At 43.3% G+C, this 23,059-nt stretch overlaps 1 protein-coding gene across 6 annotated transcripts; it reads left to right on the top strand.

Moving 5' to 3' along the window:
* The first annotated feature begins 1,657 nt into the window (after window positions 1–1,657).
* Window positions 1,658–22,854, top strand: LOC306917312 (uncharacterized protein). Of its 6 annotated transcripts, XM_079495480.1 has the most exons (11): window positions 14,764–14,863; window positions 15,610–15,696; window positions 15,803–16,015; window positions 16,224–16,315; window positions 16,576–16,630; window positions 16,738–16,813; window positions 17,455–17,693; window positions 17,965–18,030; window positions 19,483–19,596; window positions 21,511–21,701; window positions 22,313–22,854. In XM_079495480.1, the coding sequence occupies exons 2-10, from the start codon at window positions 15,694–15,696 to the stop codon at window positions 21,664–21,666; spliced, it is 1,014 nt and encodes a 337-aa protein (XP_079351606.1). In that variant the 5' UTR covers window positions 14,764–14,863; window positions 15,610–15,693; the 3' UTR covers window positions 21,667–21,701; window positions 22,313–22,854. The 6 variants fall into 6 exon arrangements, with proteins under 6 accessions (XP_079351605.1, XP_079351603.1, XP_079351606.1 ...); XM_079495479.1 differs by lacking the exon at window positions 14,764–14,863 and adding an exon at window positions 1,658–2,057 and having other exon boundaries at window positions 15,607–15,696; window positions 21,511–22,854; XM_079495477.1 differs by having other exon boundaries at window positions 14,737–14,857; window positions 15,607–15,696; window positions 21,511–22,854.
* The last annotated feature ends 205 nt before the right edge of the window (window positions 22,855–23,059 follow it).

The following is a 23,059-nucleotide window of genomic DNA, read 5'->3' on the forward strand; positions in this document are numbered from 1 at the left end:
GTTTTGAGTTTGTAGATCGTCTATTTTGCTATGAGAGTAATATAATATGCAATGTGGCCCTCTGGAGTGAGTGTGGGAATATAGTGGCCCTCTCCATCGCCAAAGTTGCCCACCCCTGATCTAGCATATCCTATGCTTCCTACTGTAATGAGACAGAGTAAGCGGACATATATTCCAAGAAATGCTACAGATACAGGTGAACTCAACAATCAAACACAGGTAATGAGGGACTGAAAGTGTAGCAAGGACGGCATCCAGAGGATAGGCAAGGGAAATCATGACACAGTACCCCCGCCCCAAAGCACATGGTGCTGATATAACATGTCGACCAGGAGAGGGTGCAACTGAAGCCGGAGAGGGGGAGCCCGCAGAACAGAGAGGGAGAAGTGAAGCGCAATGGACATGGTGGCCCATCATAGGTACTACAGCGTATTACAACTGGGGCCAGACTCATGAACGAGCTCAAACGGTTTCGACCAATTGGCTCAACTCACAAGCTTGTGCACCTTGTTGCGCACTGAGGTGACACTACTGCGCATGCGAGACCATAGATATATTTTTAAATCACACCTGTGTGAAGTCACCAAGAATGGTGGTCCCTAATTGGCCAAGGATTTCCACCGGCATACCGGCGCCTGATTTGCTGAGACACATATGACGTAAATTGTCCATTTATTGTCAATGGCATTTAATATTTGTGTTAAGACAGAATCTACACTATAACTGTTTATCAAAAATAGATGCCTCATTGGCCGCTGCAGTGCTTTGGAGCCATGTGTATCGACGGGCGGGCGGAACAATTTACACTCTGGGGCGAAAGTGCGCCGGAAGTGTGGAATGCACGCTACGCCACGCTGCCACTCAAGTGACTACTGGCCAATCACAGTGCATCTATTCCAGGAATTGTGAGACCCGAACATCCGCTCTGTGACGCACACAGACGTTTGGCAAGCTTCCGCTCATGCTTCGCAAGGAATCTTGGGAAAGCTTTGCCCCTCCTCTCGAGAACACACGCCCCAGAGACGGAAGAGGCGTCTACGTTTATATGTCTATGTGCAAGACGACACACAGAGGCCCCATATAGACCCCGCCCGTCAAACTTTCCCAACAGTGGCGTGCACAGACATTTAGAGGGGCAGGTGCTCAAGTTAAAAAAGGGCACCTTGTGCAGCGCGTGGAACCGGCCGGTTGCCTTAATCTATTTTGGGCGGGAACCCCTTTTGGTGTTAGCATTATGTTATGCTTTAGCTATTGAAAAATAGCAGATCTACAAGCTCATAGCGCGCCACCGAGTGGCGCGCTACGAGCTTGTAGGTCTGCTATTTTTGAAAAATCCAAAAAAAAAAGAAATAAAAAAGTTTTTTTTTTTTTTTTTTTTTTTTTCAAAAGGGCACATTGCCAAAAGGGGCACATTGCCAAAAGACACTAGGGGGTGCTCTAGCACCCCCTAGTGTCTATCTGTGCACGCCACTGTTTCCCAACTCAGAAGAAGGGGTGAAAAGGGAGTATGCGCTGCGTGAGCAACTCCACACAAGTGAATGGGTGGGGATTTCCGGTTCCCTCTCTATTATTTGTAACTATGTGAGATGGCTGAAAACTTTAAAACACGCATGCAGAGGACATACAGAGAGGTGCTGAGGGAATCTATATAGACAAACTGGGGTGCGGGAACAATTCTGCCCTTGAGACTGTGATGAAGCACAGAGGGAGAGGGCCCCATAATCTAGCCCTTCTCCGTGGCATTATGTGCACAGGAAACAGAGCGTGCGCAGAAGACCTTGGAGACAGACCCCATGCAGGAGATTGAGATTGCGCAGCGACAATGTACGGATCGGTCCGAATGGTCTCAAGGTGCTTTGACAGAGCCACTCCGACCAGCAAGAGCATCGAAGCTTGTGCTCTGAGAGCTGCAGCTGAAAACCTCCCGCACACTTTCAGAGAGATCCCAGAATGGCTGAACCCTCTCCTATGCAGCCAAGACTCAGCCAAACGTCTCACTCGCAGTGGCAATGCTCCAGCAGAGGAAAGCTAGGCTGTCAGGTAACAGGCAGGTCAAGGTAAGGTGAAACATCAACAGCGGTAGGCTGGGTAGTATCCATTCACTTGGGTCCATGGATAGGTTCATAGTTCATACTGTTAACTGTTATGACTGCATAGGTAGAACCCAAGCACAGATACGTAGCAGGCAGGAGAAAGTGAATCATAGAACCCCAGAGGTGGGGGAATAAATAAAGCTACTCTGAGAGAGAACTAATATATTTGCACACAGAAAATACATTTTGCATTTTTTCTGAACCAAAGACTAACTGAAGGCCCTATATTGTGTGTCTTAAGTACAAGGTCTTATGACTTAACTTAAACCTGGTACTTGTTCTGGCACTTGTTCTGGCATGTTTAACCTATTGACTGCAAAAAGAAAGAAAGAATACAACTGTTATCTGTGGAAAACCCAGCATGTGTATAGTAGCTAGACAGAGTGGCGAGCAGGATAATATGACTTATAGGGTTAGTTCAGATTTTTGGACAAAACCATAGTTCCATGTGACAGGGGGGGTGAAAGTTGAACTATATGATAGAAATAGGTCAACAATACAAATTACACTAGTTTTGTGGATTAATTTATTTTTAATGCGTGGCCCCGCAGTGACCCAGGCAATCAATTAATACCTTCACAACCAGTACCACTATAATAATGGCAAGTATTTCCTACTGCTTTATGTCCAAAAAGCTGAACTAACCCTTTAATGTCACAAGCTTACAAACTGGCCACATTTACATGCAGACATTCATTCGGAATGAATGGATTCATTCCAGTCATGAGAATAAAAATGCTCATGTAAACACCTCAATTGGAATAGAATATCCCATTCCGAATGAATTTTCATTCGGGTCTGAAGGGGTGGTATATACCGTTTGCATCGGTATAGAGCTACCATATAAACACCTTATTCCGAACGCTTCCCCGTTTGGAATACATGAATTATTTTGCGCATGTCCATGCTGTGACGTTAAACATAAACAGGAAGAGAAACAGCAGCACATGGGCACAATAATACAAGCTGACACTGGACTGGAGCACTGGAGGATCGAACAGAGAGGACAATTCTCATTGTTCAATCCAAATTTCCAGAATAATGTTTAGTTTAAACAAAATGTGTGTGGACACATAACTAGTAACATTTCTGCACTTGCGCAGGAAACCAGGTTCAAATCCGGGGTAGAAGAGGAAAGTTACATTGTCCTGCTTTAACATCATAGCATTAATCATAGCTGGTAACAGACGGACGGACGGACGCACACACACGCTTGCTTGCTTACTATGCACGCACGCACGCGCGCACGCACGTGCACACACACACACACACACACACACACACACACACACACACACACACACACACACACATCTAATTTATATGCGTGTTTGCGGGAAATAAGGGTGCTGCGGAGCGCGAATTACGCACGGGGAGCAATGCCCATTCGATTCTGTCAACTGCAGGTTGTTTATAGCAGAAACGAATATCTCATTTCTTTGGTGGGCACAAATCAAATAAAATAAAAAGAATAGGCCAGCCTACATCATTTAGTAGTAGGCCTAGCCTAGGCTACTATAGCGTTGACGAGGTTGTTGAGGAGGAGGAAGATTACGAGGGTGACAGCTATCTGTATGTTCTGAGATGGACTGCGGTCACCGCAGTTATACCCAGGGGGCAAAGTGGTTTTACAGACTTGGAGCGTTGTAAAAGGTTGTGCACCAGAAATGATATCTAGGACCATCACTGATCACAACCTAGGTGGACAACCTGGTCAACTAGCTACTGGAAAGCTACAGGGTGGGTTCAAACAAATCCCACCCCAATCTCTGAAAAGGCAAATCCGAATAGGGCAAAAGAGACAAAAAAAAAGCCTATAACTTGATAATGCTCACTCTTATCTTCATCAAATTAGCTGTGGTATGAACCAGGAGCCTACCCTACATCACCAAAGAGTCAGAATGCAATTTGCCATATGAAATACTGAAATATTCCCCTTTAAACATGTTTTAGTTTAGGCGGAAAATGATTTTTTGTGGTTAGGATTTACTTTCTCTCATTTACAAGAAAAACAGATTTACAGTACTCAACTAAGCTGTTACTGCATTGCCTAGGGTGCTATTAAACAATAACCAGTGGATGTGTGGAGATAACTATTACAATTTTATTGCAAATCAGATTTCTTTAGACACATTGGTATTTTAGGACATTTTAGGCATTTAGTCTTAGTCTTATGAGTCACTGCTGCTATCACTGCTCTCAAATGTGACAGTGTGTATCCGCAACGACACCCTATGTAGCATGGGACAGCCTTCTTTGCACATGAACAGTTCTTCTGGCAGCCTTTGACACATCCACATGATATCATCTTGTCCATTGACACAGGCCAGGCTGGCTGTGTAGATGGAAGTGGAACTACATTTCCCTTATCCAGAAACCAACCAAATTCTGTAAATGAGGGAATTTGTGGTTTGGCGATGTGTGCACTCTTGTCAATGAGTGTTGCCAGAGCAGCCCTTTTCAGGTGCAGGAGAAATGCATTCTCTGTTGGAGGTAGTAGCTTTAAGAGTGTTGATTTGTTGTTCAGGAACTTGTGTGCTCTTAGTTTGCCTAGATCAGCACCCTCAAAGTGATCAGCTGTGGATGTGTACACAGCTATGGTGAGGTCCCTTGCCTGATTGAGGAGGTCATCTGTTATGGCATCGTCAGGGTTCTCACCAAACTCTTCAAGTGCAGGTATATCCAGCTTCATGCTGCTCTTGAACCATGCCTTCTTTCCAGTGAAATATGGATAACTAGTGATATCTCTACCACTCAGACTGTGGACGAAGGGCATGGCACAACACTGTGAATGTCCCAACGCCACTACCATTTCATGTATAGGCAGGTATGCATTCTGGGCTGTTCTTACCCACAGCTCTGGGAGGTCGCTGAGGTATGTTGCACCATAATACAGGCACAAGTTAATGATGTCGGTGTCATTTGCATGTATGTCAACTCCTTCATTCTTGACACTGTAGAGGGTGTGGAGTATTATCCTAGTGTCTGCCTCCTGCTGTGTGGATTCCAGAGCAGGAACATCCATAACTGAACCTGCTGTGAGCACCACACTCTTTGTCTCTTCTGTGAATCCACCACCCAGATAGAGATGGGTTGGGCCAAGAGCAGGCTCCAGTTGCTCATTCTCACACCATTTCTCACAGAGGAAGTTGAGAAAGTTTGCTTTGTTAGCTGACACTGCAAAAAACTCCTTTGGATCAGGAGCTGTGTACTGCTCACTGACTTCATATACTCTGGCTGATTTTGATGGGCCGTATCTCTTTTCCTGTTCAGCTGACTTAAGACTGGATTCACTGTACCTGTCACAACAAAAGTGTATGATCTCAGAGCCAGCAGGCACATCATTCAGCAGCAGGTGTTTGTATCGCTCAGCAATGGTTCCAAATCTTTCACCTTTGTGAAAAGACCATTGTCGAATCGCACACATAGCATCAACGACTATTGCTGTCTTTTTGTCATTTTGAGGTAGATCAGGGATGCTTGTAACTTTTGTCTCCTCTTTCAGGATCTTCACTAGGCTTGCTTTGGTACCCGTTCTCATACCGCCATCTTCCTGGAAGAGGGATGGGGGAAGGTCACTGCATTCATGGTTGCCTATGAAGTCAACAATGTCCAGTTCTCCACCACTGGCAATGATCTGTGTCATGCGAAGAAGGGCAGTAACTTCATTGCTCTTGCCAGGTGCAGAAGATTTCCCCCTGGACTTCTTTTGCTTCATGTTCTGTGTATGGAAGGTGTTAAGCTTCACAATATGTGTCTTCTTCTGTTCACTGGACAGTGAATCAGACAGTGCCTTCAGACCAATTACTTTCACGCTGGTCAGGTTGTCCTTGACTGTGGAATTTGCACACTGTCCAGTTGATATGTTGATCAGTGATGTTGAGGCTGTTGTGAATGGATTGGTCTCTACTGCTGCCATGACCTTGACTACCATCTCTGCATCCCTGGTGACACGTCTCAAACCAGATTCATGGTGTGGGCTGGAGGAATGGAGGTGCAGCATAGACTTCAGCTCTGCAGAGACAGCTGCAGTGAGTGGTTTTGTGTAGACCCACTTCATCCGAGCAGCAGGATTTAGGGTAATGCCATCCAGACCACTTGCCTCTTTGGCATCTGCATTATAAGTCTGCTCCAGAAGCATGTCAGGAGAGACCCCATTGTGGTTGCCATTTGCTCTTCTCCCAACAAATGCACCTGCCATCAGTGCTTCATGTACCTCTGGAGCCGTTTCTGGCAGTCCCTTCATCTCTGCCAAATACAGAGGCAAAGACTGCTGTCCATATTTGTAGTGCCCTGCTGCAGTGAGGTATGGTAGCATCCGTGCTGATTCACAGAGATGTCCTACCCAGTTACCCTCTCGCTGGTAGTATATAAACCTGTGCAGAATGTCTGTCATCTCCAGGAAGATTGACCAGAAAACTGCTGTTGGCTGGTCATTCAGTGATTCCTGGAAAAGCTGCCCTCGTAGGACTGATAACTGTGGACTTGAACTCTGGATGATCTCTAACTTCTGAGTGGGAGTGGTGTCTTTGTCAAACAACGTCTTCAAGACATTTTCCACCTGTGACTGCCAGTGTGTTTCTCTGTCTGCTGCCCAGGCTTCAAATGCTTGCCAGTACAGTCGCCACATGGCCTCACTGAGGATTCTGAGGGCATGCATGGTTTGGTAGTAGTCAGCCTTCTCACCAAACATCTTCTTGGCAGTCCCTTCCTGACACAGATAATGTCCTTAATAATCTAAGCAGCTGAGGCTGCTTAGATTATTAAGGACTGCTACAATACACCAACTGGTTATTGCTAACAGCATCCTGGGCAATGCAGTAACATCTTATTTGACATAAATTTATGTTTTTCTTGCAAATGAGAGAAAGTAAGTCCTAACCACAAAAAAACAATTTCCGCCTAAACTAAAACATGTTTAAAGGAGAATATTTCAGTATTTCTTAGGGCAAATTGCATTCTGACTCTTTGGTGATGTAGTGTAGACTCCTGGTTCATCAGCTAATATGGTGAAGATAAGACTGAGCATTATCAAGTTATATATTTTTTTTGTCTCTTTTGCCCTATTCGGATTTGCCTTTTCAGAGATTGGGGTGGGATTTGTTTGAACCCACCCTGTAGCTTTCCAGTAGCTAGTTGACCAGGTTGTCCAGCTAGGTTGTGATCAGTGATGGTCCTAGATATCATTTCTGGTGAACAACCTTTTACAACGCTCCAAGTCTGATTTTCCAAAAAATGGGACTTTGCCCCCTGGGTATTATATTTTATTTTCCAAATGCTGCTAATGTATTTTAGTGTTCTGACGGCCAGGCCGCTGTGACAACTGACTGCTGCTGTAAATGTTAGGCTATATGGGAATGTGTTGTTGGGATGGAAATGTATAGGCTATTATATCATTGGTTATATTTAGAGCCTATAGGCTATTGTGTGTAACGTCATGGTACATACAGTATATAGTTAGTTTCATTCCAAATTATTTTGGGCCTGATTATGAGAGGTTACCTACCAGCACCTGTCATCAACCACAGCTTGTACCCATCTGAGGGAGGGAGGATAGGGATGTGTGTCCCATCTATAATCCCCATAATTTGGGGAATGCGGTGTGCTGCCTGGAACCGCTCCGCTATTGCCATGGCCTCCTCCTCATTTGGGACACGGACAAGTTGTCGAATCGGCCCACCCAATCCCCTTGCAAAACATGTATGTGAATTTATGGACTGTGCTTTTGTGTATGCCGAATTGATTTGCTACTAGCCTGTATTCCCCACAGCTCCCTAATTTATAAAGCACTATGGCCACTCGCATCATTAGAGGAATGGGCGCTCTGACCGTAACCTCGTCAGGGGCCATATATCTCTCCATTAGTGTGCAGAGTCTGACAAAAGACGCACGTTTCATCCGAAAGTCATTTTTCCATTCGGCGTCTGTATATTCTAAAAGAACTATACGCTCCCACCAGTCTTGGCTTCGGACTTTCATCCATTCTCTCCTGCTCTTTCTTGGCGGTGGGGGAAGAGGCTAGCCTGACACTCAGCCTGAATTTTCATTTCGTTTCACCTGAATCGCCTGAATATATTTTTTTAATGGGCGTGGCTAGCGATTCAGGGGCTGGAGCCAGGCTAGGAAGAGGCGCAACTTGCCGGGGAAAGTTTGTCGCGGCTAAACGCAATAACTGGTGACGTTTCACCCGACTCTTTTTTTTAGCCTGAAGTAAAAAAAAATAGCTGTTCAAATTGCTGCTTAACTAAAAACAAAATGTCAATACAAATGGCAGTAGCCAGGATACGCTGTCGTGCGTCCATCTACATTCACTTCACTTCCCTGTCAACTCAAATGTCAAACTTGTCTTGAGCAGGTTACACCCCAAACCACTTACTGCGCATGTCCAAAGTTATTCGGAATGAGCATGCATGTAAACACATGAGGAATGAGGAATACCTTTATTCAAGTTCCATGTAAACAGTTGAGTATGAATCTCTGTTCGGAATGAAGTCATTCATTCTGAATACATTTTGTGCATGTAACTGTGGCCAATGTTGTTCTGAGCTTGTAGATCTGCTATTTTATGTGCAACAGCAACTCCAGTAATTCAAGCTTCACATGATCATGAAGTACGGATAAGCAGACACAGACGCATCTGTCTGAAAACTAGACGGCACATATTCCATATTGCGTTTGTCTCAACACATCACTATAACAAAAAAACATTGCATGGATGCACCTGGGACGTATCCTCAGTGATGTATCCTAAGGTCATCAGGGTTTTGGGTCTCTCGAACATCATACCCCTCACTCAGGCGACCCAGCCGGGGTGATCAAGTCCCGACTTACGCCCCAGTAGCTACCCTCAATCAGTCCCATTAGGGAAAAACCAGGGCCACACAATCCGTTGGAACTACTCCAGAACTACTCTGCCAGGGCTGGGAGGTATGCTTCTGGCGCAATGGAAGGACTAGGCTCTGTGGGTTGACTCCTGTCCGGGGCCCCTCCTACGTCTCACCAGGTCCACTCCTGCTCTCACCAGGCCCAGGACCTGTGCGTTGCACCAGAGTCCCAGCACCAGACACTTCATCACTGCTATATCTAGTAATACTAAATTCACTTCCGTTATTCTTAAATTTACTAAATTCAATACAGAACAATAGTGCTTCAAAAACCTACACACAGTCATATATTCTCAATCCAGCTACTTAGAGAGCAAAGTTATATAAGCAGTCCTTTCCGAGATAACATAGACTTTCACGGTTCAATAGACCGGACACCGGCCTACTCAGGGACCACGCCAATCAGGAATGATGTAAATTGCGAACGATGCAAGTTGGGAATACATGGCGCCACACCCACTTATGCAATACCCCTTGTCCCTGTTGTCAGAGTACTCACCAGTCGTTTCTTGGAAACCATTGGCCTGTCCGAATTGCCACTGGCACTAGTGCACTCCCCCAGGTATGTAGGGACACACGTGCCAAGTTCGAGGTCAAACTGTCGTATGGCGCCAGAGTCCAGGACAGACATGCCTACACACACACACACACACACACACACACACACTTTGAGAAGAGACTATACAATCTGCATCAAACGGACAAGCGCTTCAGCTTTCCTGAAGTCATGTTCTGTGACTTTTCAAGTATCGTTTATACATTATTAAGTTATCGTTATATAATTTGTCTTTATCATGAATTCATGACAATACTGAAATACAGTACTTTCAAGTAATATGGAATTCATAAAATGTTAAAACTACATTATCGTAACTATTAACCAACGAGAGGATTTTATTGACCTTCTCTCTTCATGGCTCATGGGTCCATGAGAAAGAGTTCCAGTCGCGTCCTCACATGCAGGATAACAGAATGTTGATGCAGGCCTGAAACATATTATAAAGCATCCCCCAGGGGGACCCGGACCCCACTATTGAGAACCACTATACTATGTATAGTACCACGATACTATGTTTTAAATGCCATTTATCATTTAAATCTTAGTGCTTTGCCAATAATTAGGCGTACTTCCCCTTTTCAACCCAATGTTAAACCTGCTGTTAAACACCATGACATTTTTCAAATGAGCAAAATGGTAAAAAGTGGAATCAAAACATAACAAACATAAGCCTGTAATCAAAATACAAATTTGTATTAGAAGAAAGAAAATGAGGTGCTTGGTTACATGATATCACGGAATAATTCAACGTTATTTCCACACAGAAATAGCCACAACTCAACTGTCATATTGTAGGCTATAAAGACACAAAGGTAACCGACCAACAATGTGCCAGTGAGGGAATTTGCTGTGAAGCTTTTCCACCGCGTGTGTTTACTTGACAGTAAGTAACCTAAGCTCTTCTCTTCTCTGAGTGCGTTTAAAAAGTTGATTTGGTGATGTGAAGATGATGATAGCTTTAAAACAAAAACAAAAGTGGGGTGGCCTGCTGCCTATTCAGTGGATAGCCTGCCAAACACAAACTTGTGTGACAACAAGATAATAAAACGAAAACACTGAGAAACTGAACAAATGATATGATGAGTGTAGGGTGTAGCCTCAAAAAATGTGGCTTGGTCTTGGTGTCCGGGCCGGGGGTGAAAAGCCTGGTGACGCGAGGTTAATTCTGATTCCCTGCAGCTGTGCCAGGTCTGTGACGCGGCGACGCCTATATGCGTCTCGTATTCATATTAATATAATACACAATTACATCGAATTGGCTACAACAACACATATTATCACACTGCAACAAGGTTTACAACATCCATGAACACCACCTAGTACTAGTAGACTAAAATACTACTTTTGTATGGAAAGAAATAACATGTATTTGTAATACCCACCCAGAACGTATTCTTTTTCTGCACCATCCGACGCAGTTGCGCCCCAGATCCACCAGGTGGGCTCATAACACATAGCAGTGGTTTTCAACCAGTGGTCCGTCCCCAGCTAAATGGTGGAGAGTTGGTAACAAAATGAACCCTTATACATCTTTAACTCTTGAGTGTAAAATTAAACCAAATGGACCCGTAAATTATTGTTAAACATCTGAATTTATGGTGGTCCGTGGCTCAAATGCTGACTAAATAATGTCCCTTGACATAAAAAGGGTTGAAAACCACTGAGTTATTTGACCAGACCCCCAAAAATAAAAGAATGTCCCCCACCACCCCCACTCACTGCAAGGACTGGCCACTGTGTTGTAAGATAAGACTCTTCCTGATTTGGAAAATATATATATATAAAATAGAAAACGTGATTTGAATAGCTTATTTTATAAATGCAAGAGTCAAGACATACCTGACACCGGTTAACCTCGCCTCATAGGCCGTGAGCCAGGACCCCAAATCTGGGGTCATCTGTACCGATGGGGTGAATAAGTCTCATAGTAATTTTTGGGAAGGTTTACATCCCTAGTGCTAGGAAAAATGTGATAGCATTGCATCTGTGGTAGCTTTCTGTGTGTTATCACTCCATTTATAACCACATGCCAAAACTCAATTTTCTAAATCCGAATGGAACATTCTACTTCAAACTGATGGTTCTCTCCTATTATTGATCATATATCTTTGAAGAATGGTTGGGATACAGCTCATACTATATATTTCTCTGAAAAGTTGTTAAAATTAGCACATCTAGAAATGTTATCTATTACAGGAGAGACAACATATAGGGACTATATATTACATGAGACGTACTTCTGTTTTCATGAAAGATGCAGCACAAAGGTTCCCGGATCTGTAAATAACTGTAAATATTTAAAACCATCTTAGAACATAAATTCTAATGAAATGTTTTATGAAATTCAATAAACTAAATATAGTGTAAGTGTACAGTGTAAGTAATGCATAAGATAACTTTCCGTTCACCATTACATCACCTTTTAGTCCATTTGACACTTCTATCTGTTCAATACCAAACCTAATAATGCTGTTTCATATTACGTTTTTGTTGTTTATTTGTATTTGGGGACAATTTTAGCTTGGTTGCCCAAACTTTGGTAATTGGCATAATCAAAAAAGGCCTTTATATCAGGTCAATCTCACATGTTAAAGGTCTGGTCAATGAAACAGAAACAACTATTTATATTTCTATAACAACTTATACTTATACATTTGTAATAATAGCATAAGAAAATATGATAATATTTATCTTTTGCAACTACATTCAATATCTGTAAGCTTCAACTCATAATCAGGAACATAAAATCAACCTACCACATCCCCCTAGCCCTCCTGATTGGCAGCAATATCTTACCCAAATCCTGATCTACCTCATTGTCAAAAGTATATCCTCTTTATTATCAACATCACTTCTCATTTGTAGCTTCAACATCTCATCAGGTGTCAGGTCACCCTTAGCAAAATGTGGATCTCCCATCCAAATTGTGTGACATCACCTGAACTTTCAAATTGAGCTTGGTGGTCTGCCACATTCCACTTGTATATGAGTACAACTGTCGTGGTACAACAGCAGCAACAGATTGTTACATTGTGACACCCAACTCACCCAGCACATCAGGGTAGTCTGGGAAGTTCCCTGCCAGCAAAGTATTTTGTGCTCTGATCTTGCCTTTGCACATGGATATGAGGTTGCACAGGACTGTCCCATTGAAGGTCGTTAATGTCATGGCAATTATGTTTATGCACTGTCAAATAGGTCTACATCTATTCTATGGTAACATATAGCTGTATAGTCATATTATCCTGCTCATTACTGTGCACAAATGTATACATCTTTGTTTGTGTTTGAGCACAAATGCATTTTGAGAACCCCCACATTTTCAGTAAAGCGTGCACGCTGTGCGGCCCCCCACACACCATCATTCTACAGTTCAATCTAGTTGAATACCCCTGCTGTAGGTTACAACAACAAACAGCTGCATATCAATGGTAAGGTGAATACTGTGCATGTCAACCAGTGACCATACTGTTTCTGCTGCATGCTTGGACACACCTGCTTATGAGACAGACATTGACCTGACCTTTAGCACATAAGATTGACCTACTTATAAGAAATTGATTTTATGTGACAGTTATTCTGTTCATTTTGTAATTGTATTGTTTTTACATAATGCAGTACAATAGAACATCACTTTGGGTGTGGTATGGACACCATTTTGGAATTGGCAATACATAATTAACTAGTGATGGGAGATTAATCGGCAAACACATCGGTTTGATTAATCAGACCGATTACGTTTTTCAATAAACTTTTCCCTACTCCTTTTTCGAACATAGTAACTGCGAGAGTGAGGTCTAGCCAACACCAACTCAGGATTCCTGGATCGCTGCCCTCCACAATGTCCTATCCAACATCAGGTTATTGAGCTCTGCAGTGTTGTTAGCCAAGCTGTCGCGCCGCAGCATGTCTACATAGGTGGTACGCTTCTTTCCCCCCCTTGGCTTTGCCCTGGGTTTGGCTCCCATAGTCAATTTACTTGCCTCAAGTTCTGGGTACCTGACGCAGTGCCCTGCCAGCCTCATCCTTCTCTCTCTGACTTTGTCCGTGACCCGTGGTAGGTCCCCATAGAAGAGGTCCACATTTCTGATGTGACACCTAGTGCCATTCGTAGCATTCTTGTGTAGACTCCATCCAGGGATTTTTCCTGTTGTACTGTGAGGGTCCATGTCTCGACAGTATCTATGAACAGCCGCCTCTTAAGGTCTTCTCCCATGTCTGATTTTCACACTCTCCTCATCCTGTGCAAGGCTTTCCAGGCAAGTGCTCTCCGAACCTTCAGATCCTTTTCAGTTGAGGCAGTCCAGGCCGAAATTAATGAATCGGTCTGTCTTTACAGATAAACAAGCCCAAAGTAACAGTTTGAACAGATCTACAAGCTCACAATATTATAAAGGTATTTAAGTTAGATGTGACTTGCCTAAGCCTGCAGTGCAGACACCCTGTTACATGGATTTTTCAGAATGGACAAAATGATAATCTCAATACAGAATGAGATCGACATTGGTAATATTGGTTATCGGCCATAACAGCAATTAATTATATCGGATATCGATATCGGCCAAAATGTCTCATCGGCACATCCCTATAATTAACTGATCACTTTCACTGATTCAGCCACATTCCTTTAGTCCTAAACCCCCAAATAATGATGAATTAGTATTAGTTATAGCCATGTTAAGCTCCTGGCAGCCATATTGGACGCCATCTTGAAAATGACGCCTTTCCAGAACATATATTTTCCTATATTTTCAGTATATTCTTAAGCATGCCTAGAGGTACCAGAACCAATTGGAAAAACCTTTTCTATCATTTTTGGGGGGTGTATTACTATTTTTTTTTCCATATTGATCCATGCAGTGCAGTGTTATAAAATAAAATGCATGATAGCACTCATAAAGCTACCACGGGTGCAATGCTATCACATATTTTCTAACTCTAGACATGTATACCTTCACAAAAATCACTATGAGCCTTATTCAGCCAGATGGTACAGACCAACCCCCCTGGCTCACGGACTATCACCAGGCTTTCTAGTTTCCACCACCTCGGGCTCGGAGGAAAAGATACCGGTAGATTAGATATAATAGCGATAATACCATATCTACATGGCAATCGGCCTAGCCCTAGAATGGCTCTGTTGTTACATACAGTATATACAGTATATACATGAAAATTTACGAAGTTAATTAAATGATCACAGGCATTCTAGGTCTAGCAATCGGCCCAGCCAATCACAGCGCGGCCTGGAGTTATTGGACGTAGAATAACCTTTCCCTTTGGGGGCATGCAGCGGAATCTCCGACTGAAGCCATTACCAGGTATTAGTTGTGTGTATTTGTCTCTTTTTGTACCGTCACCGTGTACAATCTTATTTATGTTTGCATTGTAGATAAATTGTCAAATTGCCAAGCATTGGTTAGTTAGTAGGCTATTAGTGTGTGTTTGTGGTGGACCGTGTGGAAGGGACAGATTGTAAACAGTGCGGAGTGAGTCCATCATCATCATCGTCTTCTTGTGTTTACAAGTTTTAAGCCTAATCATAGTAGTTGATTTTACTGTCTTTCGCCTGTTGTCGTTTCTAAAGATCCGTTTTAGATTATTTCACCATAATCGACGCTGACTCTGAGAGCAAAGAAAAGTTTGGCCAAATTAACTTTTTTCCATCGATCGATGCGATTGCGTGCGACCCCCTTAGCCTTTTCGTCGTACGACGGTATCGCGTGTAGAAAACATCCGATTTGCAAGCTCACAGCGCGTTACATCCGCAACGCGATGTGAGCTTGTAGATCGGCAATTTCTACGCTCACGTCACACCCTACTAGCCAAAACAAATGTCAACAACACTCGGCTAACTTAAATATTGACTTTATGATTAAGTTTACATTATATGAACTTCATCCCTGTCGACATATGGACGGACCCCTGGCCCTGGCCCTTTCACTTGTCATTATGTTAAACTTAAACTATTGAATCCTAGCAAGATAGGCCTAGCAGCATGTTGGAACGTTCATCGAAAATAGCAGATCTACAATCTCACCATCTGTACATTGTTCATTTTCTTATTCAGAAGTCTTTGTGGATTACAGTTTTAGCCCATGTGTGAGCTTCAGCCTTTCAGCCAGTCTCCACTCTCCTGCCGTGCTTACAAGTCATAATGGTAAGTAGGCTACAGTACAACTTATTCACAAACACAAACAATATATATATATAGTTAGAAAAGCTAACAAATCTCTTTTGTGTTTCATCATAACGTGTCTTTATAGTTCATGTCTGCCTCTGAGACTGAGACCAGCAGGGGTCCAAGACAGAGACCAAGACAGGAGTCTTGGTCCCCTGAGCCAATGGATCTGGATCAGGAGGAGCACACCAGACCCTTTGCACACCGCCATGCAGCCAGGGTCCCATACTGTGACGATCCTTACTACCAGGGCACCGTCATCCCCAACCGAATCTTTGTCGGTGGAATAGACTCCACTGTGAGATTTTTTTAGCATGTAGTGGGATTTAGTTTTGTTGTTTCTTTTGTGAGCTGTCATTTTATTTCGACAACACATTTCGTCTGGTACCAAGACTTTGTGTGTGTGTGTGTGTGTGTGTGTGTGTGTGTGTGTGTGTGTGTGTGTGTGTGTGTGTGTGGTGTGTGGTGTGTGGTGTGTGGTGTGTGTGTGTGTGTGTGTTCTCCAGATTCTTGAGAATGACCTGGGGCGTTTTTTCTCAGAGTACGGTCAAGTTAATGAGGTGAAGATTATGACAGATCCCTCAGGATGTCCTAAGGGGTGAGTTAATTCATATTTCTAATATTTGTATTAGCATTTACTCTACTAATGACATAACCGTCTTCTGCCCATGTGTTGTCTAATCATCATTGATCAATAATACCATTGTGCTAGTGTTTTATAATCTTAGTGGCTGTGCACGTAATGCTGTACTGCTCAACAATGCAACACTTTTAGACTGTTTTTTGTAATTGTAATTGCAGCCTATTGTCTACGAAACAGCACTGAATGTGTCTCTTTTGATTCTTTCTATCCATCAGATATGGGTTCGTCAGCTTTGAGACAAGAGAGGACGTACAGAGACTCCTTCAGAATGTAAGTATTACGAGTGCCCCGTCATCCTCACTCCCTCTCTATACCTTCTGCTAACCATCTTTATGTATTGTTTGCTATATTTCCATCTCATCCCTGCCTTCACTTAGAACGCTGACAGAGTCCAATTCAGAGACAAGGTTTTCTACATTGCCCCGGCAATCCGCAAGAAACAATTTCACCAAAGTAAGTAGTGAATTTGTGCTGAATTGCATTGATGTAGTACCACCACAATAATACGAAAATATCAAAAAATCACACCTGTGTGAAGTGAGTGGCGCTAATATATTAAAGTCTAACTCAAGTTGATTAGGTGATGTAATGGTGATCTAAAACAAACGGTGCCAACAAAGAGACAATATGACGTACATTTTCCCTTCATTGTCAATGGCGTTTTTAAAACAAACATTGAACTAAAAACAAACATTAAACCTGTATATAGGAGGGGCTAGCACCCCTCAAAAATATATCATTTTCGGCCAAATGAAAATGCGCTGGGGGGTAGGTCAGCTAGGTCAGGAGGTAACAGCGAGCAAATAGACAAGACGGATCTTGGCCACACCACTCGGACTCAGACCTAACCATAAACAAACCCAATGCGCCTATACTGTATCTAGGCAGGAGCACACTAACCATGTCACCATGACTCGGACAGAACCATAAACACGCCCATATACTGTATAGGCAGGACCAGGGGCATGTCACTATGATTCAGATATAAACATAATGTGTTTCTCAGTCTCAAATTTTCACCTGCAAGTACCTTTAGGCCGTACGGAGGTGATAAGAGATCCATATGGGTACATGACTCATTTGTATTTTCCCAGAGAGAAGTTACGAGGGTCATACCCGCAGCTACAATCCCAGGCTTCCCAGCACGCCCGTGCCAGTGGCTCCCCCACCAGTACCCTGTCCAGCACCCTGTCCCTATGGGCCCGTATACCTAATCTCCCCCGATGGTCTCCATTACACCTACCACAATGGTGTGGCCTACTTCCAGATGCCTGAAGAAGACATCCAGTCAGCACACCACTGGACTTCCAGCTCTGGTACCCATCATGCATATGTACGTAACACACCAGTTCAATGAAATGGTATTATGATGTTTCTTTTGCTCATTTTAGGCGTTGATTCTCTTTTCTTTTTTTCATTAAGTAAGCACTCTACTACACACACAATCTTGAGTGTTGAGTTGGCATGTGTGTAAAAACTACAAACATGTGTTTTATCGGTCTCTGTACCAAATGTTAATAAAATAATATTTGGTATATTTTGCAGTTGAACTCAACCAGGACAAAGATGAGTGAGTTGCAAACACCTTTATCTTTTATTTTCAGCCTCCAGTGATTCTCAGCCCCCCTCCCCAGTTTCCCCCTCAGCAGCCAGCCTATCACTATTACCAGGTCAGCGGTAACCCACCCAATATGTACATATGTATGTTATAATGATAAAATCACACCTGTGTGAAGTGAGAGGCGCTTTACCAACCCTCATCTTACATCATCGCGATATCATAACATAACATCATATGCCGATTTGCTCAGTGACAGACAAAACAAACATTAAACTCTGTCCATTGTCAATGGCATTTAATGTTTGTGTAGACAAGACAAACCTTAAACCTGTATATAGGAGGGGCTAGCGCCCCTCAATAATGATCATATGAAAACACTTTTTCATTTGTTAACCACCGTCAAGCTCACAGTCTCAACAATCAGATTAGGGCACGTTGTGGCCAAGTATTGTTTTTGAGTGGTGTAAACCACTCCTACGACTGGCTTTGTTAGTTTACGTGTCTTTCTGTCTGTCTGTGCTCAAAAAATGAGCATGGTTGCTACGGTCACCCAGTTCACCCGGGTGTGATTTCATTACGTCAGACCACAGCTGATCAGGCTATATAAGACCTTACACCACTCAGTTCACACAGGTGTGATTTCTTTGAGTGGTGTAAACCACTCCTACGACTGGCTTTGTTAGTTTACGTGTCTGTCTGTCTGTCTGTGCTCAAAAAATGAGCATGGTTGCTACGGTCACCCAGTTCACCCGGGTGTGATTTCATTACGTCAGACCACAGCTGATCAGGCTATATAAGACCTTACACCACTCAGTTCACACTGGTGTGATCTTTTATATATATTTTGCTTGTACTGACATGCCCATAATATTGACACTGGTCAGCGGGTTTGACTACAATCTTGATTACAAAATTGGGCACGGTGGCACAGTTGGTAGTGCTGTCGCCTCACAGCTAGAAGGTCCTGGGTTTGATTCCCGCTCGGGGCGCTGTGGGTGCTGGAGGCGTGTTTCCTCCTCCGCGTCAACAGTGCCCATACCCGAGGCGGGGTTGGCGAAAGGGCCTTTCTGTGTGGAGTTTGCATGTTCTCCCCGTGTCCCCTAGGGTAGGTAGGTACCCTCACAAAAAACATGCAGTAATCCTGGTCTCTAAACTGCCTCCCCCTGGCCAGCCGGGGCGTCTGATGGAGGGGAAGGAACTCCCCCCTGTCAAGTGTAAAGGAGCAACTTGGACACTCAGGCATGAAGGAAGCATGAGTTCAAGTCTGTTGCTCTCCCTATGTCCCCCATATATGGGGACTAGGTTGGCGGAGGGTGTGTAGAGCCCAGGATCACATTAGATAATTGACACAGGGGTGAAAAATGGGTTACAAAATCGTGGGATAAAAATTATAAAAAATAAATAAAAAAAAACGAGCAATTCCCCTCCTCACGATCTCAGCAGCAGGAAACTGATTCATTTTACAGACTGATTTTCCGTGATTCTCTTGCTATTCCAATGATCTTTATTTATTTTTTGTCCCCATGTGTGTGTGCGTGCGTGTGCGTGCACGCGCGTATAGTACATGCAGGAGGAGTACTTGCAGCACTCTGTGTACCTGTACCAGGATGTAGAGCAGCCCAGGGCCTCAGGGGGCTGGGTCCATCCATCTGTGCCTTACCCTGCCATATCAGAGGTACCCACCAACAAACACTTCATTTAATGCCTGTGTAGTTTGTCGTATGACAAATCGCAAAAGAAATAGCAGATCTACAAGTGCATCGCATGGCAACACATTGTGAGCTTGTAACAATTGGTAGGCTTATTACATCACTAAAAGGTGAAAGGTGAGATCAGTCATTTATTTGATCAGAATTCACCTTTAGCAAAGCCCTGCCCTCTCCCACTTACACTCGGACACTTTCCAGCCAGGCTCATTCATTCTAATGGATTTTACACATTAAATGCTGGTTCATTTTTGGAACCAGACCTTCAAAATCTCTTCCAAATCCGTCAACAAGGCCTGCCACATGCACTAGAAAAATATGTGCGTGACATTTCTTTTTTAAAACAATGTTTTATCATAGGGAAACTATTGGTGTAGAGGTTTCTCTAAACCCATGTTATGCTTAGCTGTGATTGGACCATAGCAGTTTGGGGAGGGGCTTAGCTATAGGTCAATTGAGAAATGAAAAGAAACATAAAATGTAGGCATGGTTATGTTGCTGTGGGGGATGGGGAATCAGATCTAAAACTAGCTGTTACAGGTGTAAAAATAATAAAGATTCCGCAATTTCATGGCATATTTACACCTAAAACCGTATACGTCGCTTACAAACAAGCCGTCAAAGATTCTATGGGCCTAATTTTCTGCTGCCCGTACTATGAGGTCTTTCGACCAGTGTTTGATCCGCTGGGGGACATGCGGAGCTGGGAGCTGTCAGCTGTGTGTGTGTGTGTGTGTGTGTGTGTGTGTGTGTCCGGAATGTGTATGCGGTGTTCACACACACACAGACACACACTCACATGCACGTTGCTTTTGGCGGAGAAATGTCTGTTTCAAGACAAACTTAAGAGAAGAGAACCAGTAAACTGAGGAAGCTAACCAAAACACGGAAGCGGCGGAGCCTGTCTCTATCAATATTAATTAGATATGCCTACGTCACGTCGTAGAAATCAAACACATGTAACTAATATTATGTAATGAGCTGTGCCAAATGTTTATTTTCCACCCAGAAACCTGGAAATACACAAATAGCTACAGAAACAGCAGAAAGCTCAGAAACCAGAAGCCTATGAGCAAGTTGTACTATATGATTGCTCCCTATCACAAAGGACAAAATTATTTTGGTTAAAATCTAAGAAAAAGTGATTTGGCGTGTCCCGTCCCTTTTAAGCATTTTTCGAGATGTCTGTTTGGCTTCAGATAGCTTCACTTTGCTATCTAAATACACTAGACCTGCGCATGTTGGTGTCATAGCACCCGTTTTAACTATCTGTCTGTCCATTTTGTGCCCATACTGTATATGGAGATCTCTGTATCTGTCTGCCTGCCTGTGTCTGAAGAGTGCAAACTGACTGTGAAAAGTCGACTGGTTAAGTAATAAAATGGCAGGTGTGGGGTCGCCATGGCAATCAATTGGCTGAGGCAGAGGCTGGGAATTCTACAGGTGAGGGGACTTAGGCTGATTAGGTCCACTGGCAGAGCCTGACCAGAGCCTTTTGTGGCGGTGGTGGAATGCGTGTCAAATTTGAAGTCGGTGTGGCAAACGGTTCTCGAGTTACGTTGATTGTATGTGTGTATGACACAAGGGGCGACTGGCTCAAGAGGTAGAGCAGGTCGTCCAATGATACATGTCGAAGTGTCCTTGGGCAAGACACTGAACCTCAAATTGCTCCCGATGTGCTGGTTGGTACCTTGCATGGCTTCCGCTGCAATCGGTGTATGAATGTGTGAATGTAATGGGTGAATGTAATGCACAATCTATGTAAAGCGCCTTGGATAAAGGCGCTATATAAATGCACCATTTACCATTTACCACAACACACAGAGCAGTGGAGCATTTATTGTTAAGATAAACGGCTTAACCCCAGCATCTCTCCCCTCCAGGAGCAGACCGTTCAAGACCGTTCAGTGCCACGTATAAAGGCCAGGCACAGCAGGCGCTTCAGCCACAAGCACAGAGCGGCCCCCATGGCGTACATACCGGAAGTCTCTGAGCCGGAAGAGCCCTCCGAGCCACCGGTCACACAAGCAGTTGAATAGACCTAGACCTGGCCTTCGTTCTAAGTCCGCTGCAGGTGTGATTGCTCTTTGGTGTAATATGTGGAATATCTTAAAATTTGCACTACTGCACACTGGGTGCTGAAAATTATATTAAGTTCTCAGTTATGCACAGACAAAGAAACAAAATGTAAGTGAGCCTAGAAGTACTCAATTTTCTGTGGACGTGGATTCTTAAAGCAGTGCTGTCCTCTTTTACTGCAGCCTTATTTTTATTTTATTTATGTGGAACGTGTATTTTACTGCACAGTTGAGCCTTAAGGCAAATTGTTAAAGCCAAAGTTTACAAACACTATTTGTGCTTTTAAAGTGGAATTTTGTTTTTCTGTACCTTTTAATATATTAAATTGATTGCACTATTGTTGTAGGGGTATTGTTCAAAAGCAAAAAAGGATCAGTGAGTGACACTGACCTCCCCTACTGTTCTCAGGTGTTTTACTGAAACCGTATCAAACGTTTACAGACTTATTTGTATTTTTTAAATTGATTGTATTTGATATTTTACCTTTTTATATATTACTAGATAAATATAGTATTATATAAGTGTTGTGGTAGTGCCAGCCAGTTCTGTTAAAAGGCAGACCACAGTCAGTGAGTGACACTGACCTACCCTGTACTGCTTTCTTAGGGTTTCAGGGTATAGAGCGTCGCAGTCCCGCCCCCTACCAGGGCCCAGGAAATGATTCTCCGTTCATTTCAGAAAGTATTTATTTAAAGACGTTTACGCCACGGACAAAGCCAACTCTTGTCGTGACAAATTATGACAAACACAATTTTTCGGGCCAAACAAAGAATTAGAAAGTAGAAAAAAACGGCAGGTTACAATTTGTTTGTTTTTCTTCTATGTAATTATTTGTTTGGTCCAAAATATTGTGTGTTGTCGTCATGATTTGTCAAGACTCGAGTTGGCTTCATACGACGCTTAAAAGGTCTTTAAATAAATACTTTTTGAAATGTCTATGGGAAAAATGCATTGTGATTCATTTCCTGGGCCTGGCGTCGGAAAGGGGGCGGGACTGTGACGCTCTATTCTGATACACTCACTGTTTAAGAGTGTGTTCAGTCTTGCACCTTGCATAATTGTTTTAGCCATGCTGGAATTGTTGAATGCTTCTTGTTGTGCCATTTTGTGTGTTCTGATGGAAATAAAGGTTTCCTTGGTGAACTGGATTTGGAAATTGCACTGTAGTTTATTAACCATCCTAAATCCTGTGTTGGGAAGTTGCCCACACCTTTAGTATTTGTGGGTCAAATAACAACAGTATGGACGTTTCGGAGATTACGATGAGGAAGGCCTCTGGGCCGAAACCACCATACTGAGTGCTTGCTTTTGCTTTCTTCTTCAAATACCTTTTTTACCCATGATTCAAAAATC

Source organism: Electrona antarctica (genome assembly GCF_951216825.1).
Source record: "Electrona antarctica genome assembly, chromosome: 24".
Taxonomy (NCBI): Eukaryota; Metazoa; Chordata; class Actinopteri; order Myctophiformes; family Myctophidae; genus Electrona; species Electrona antarctica.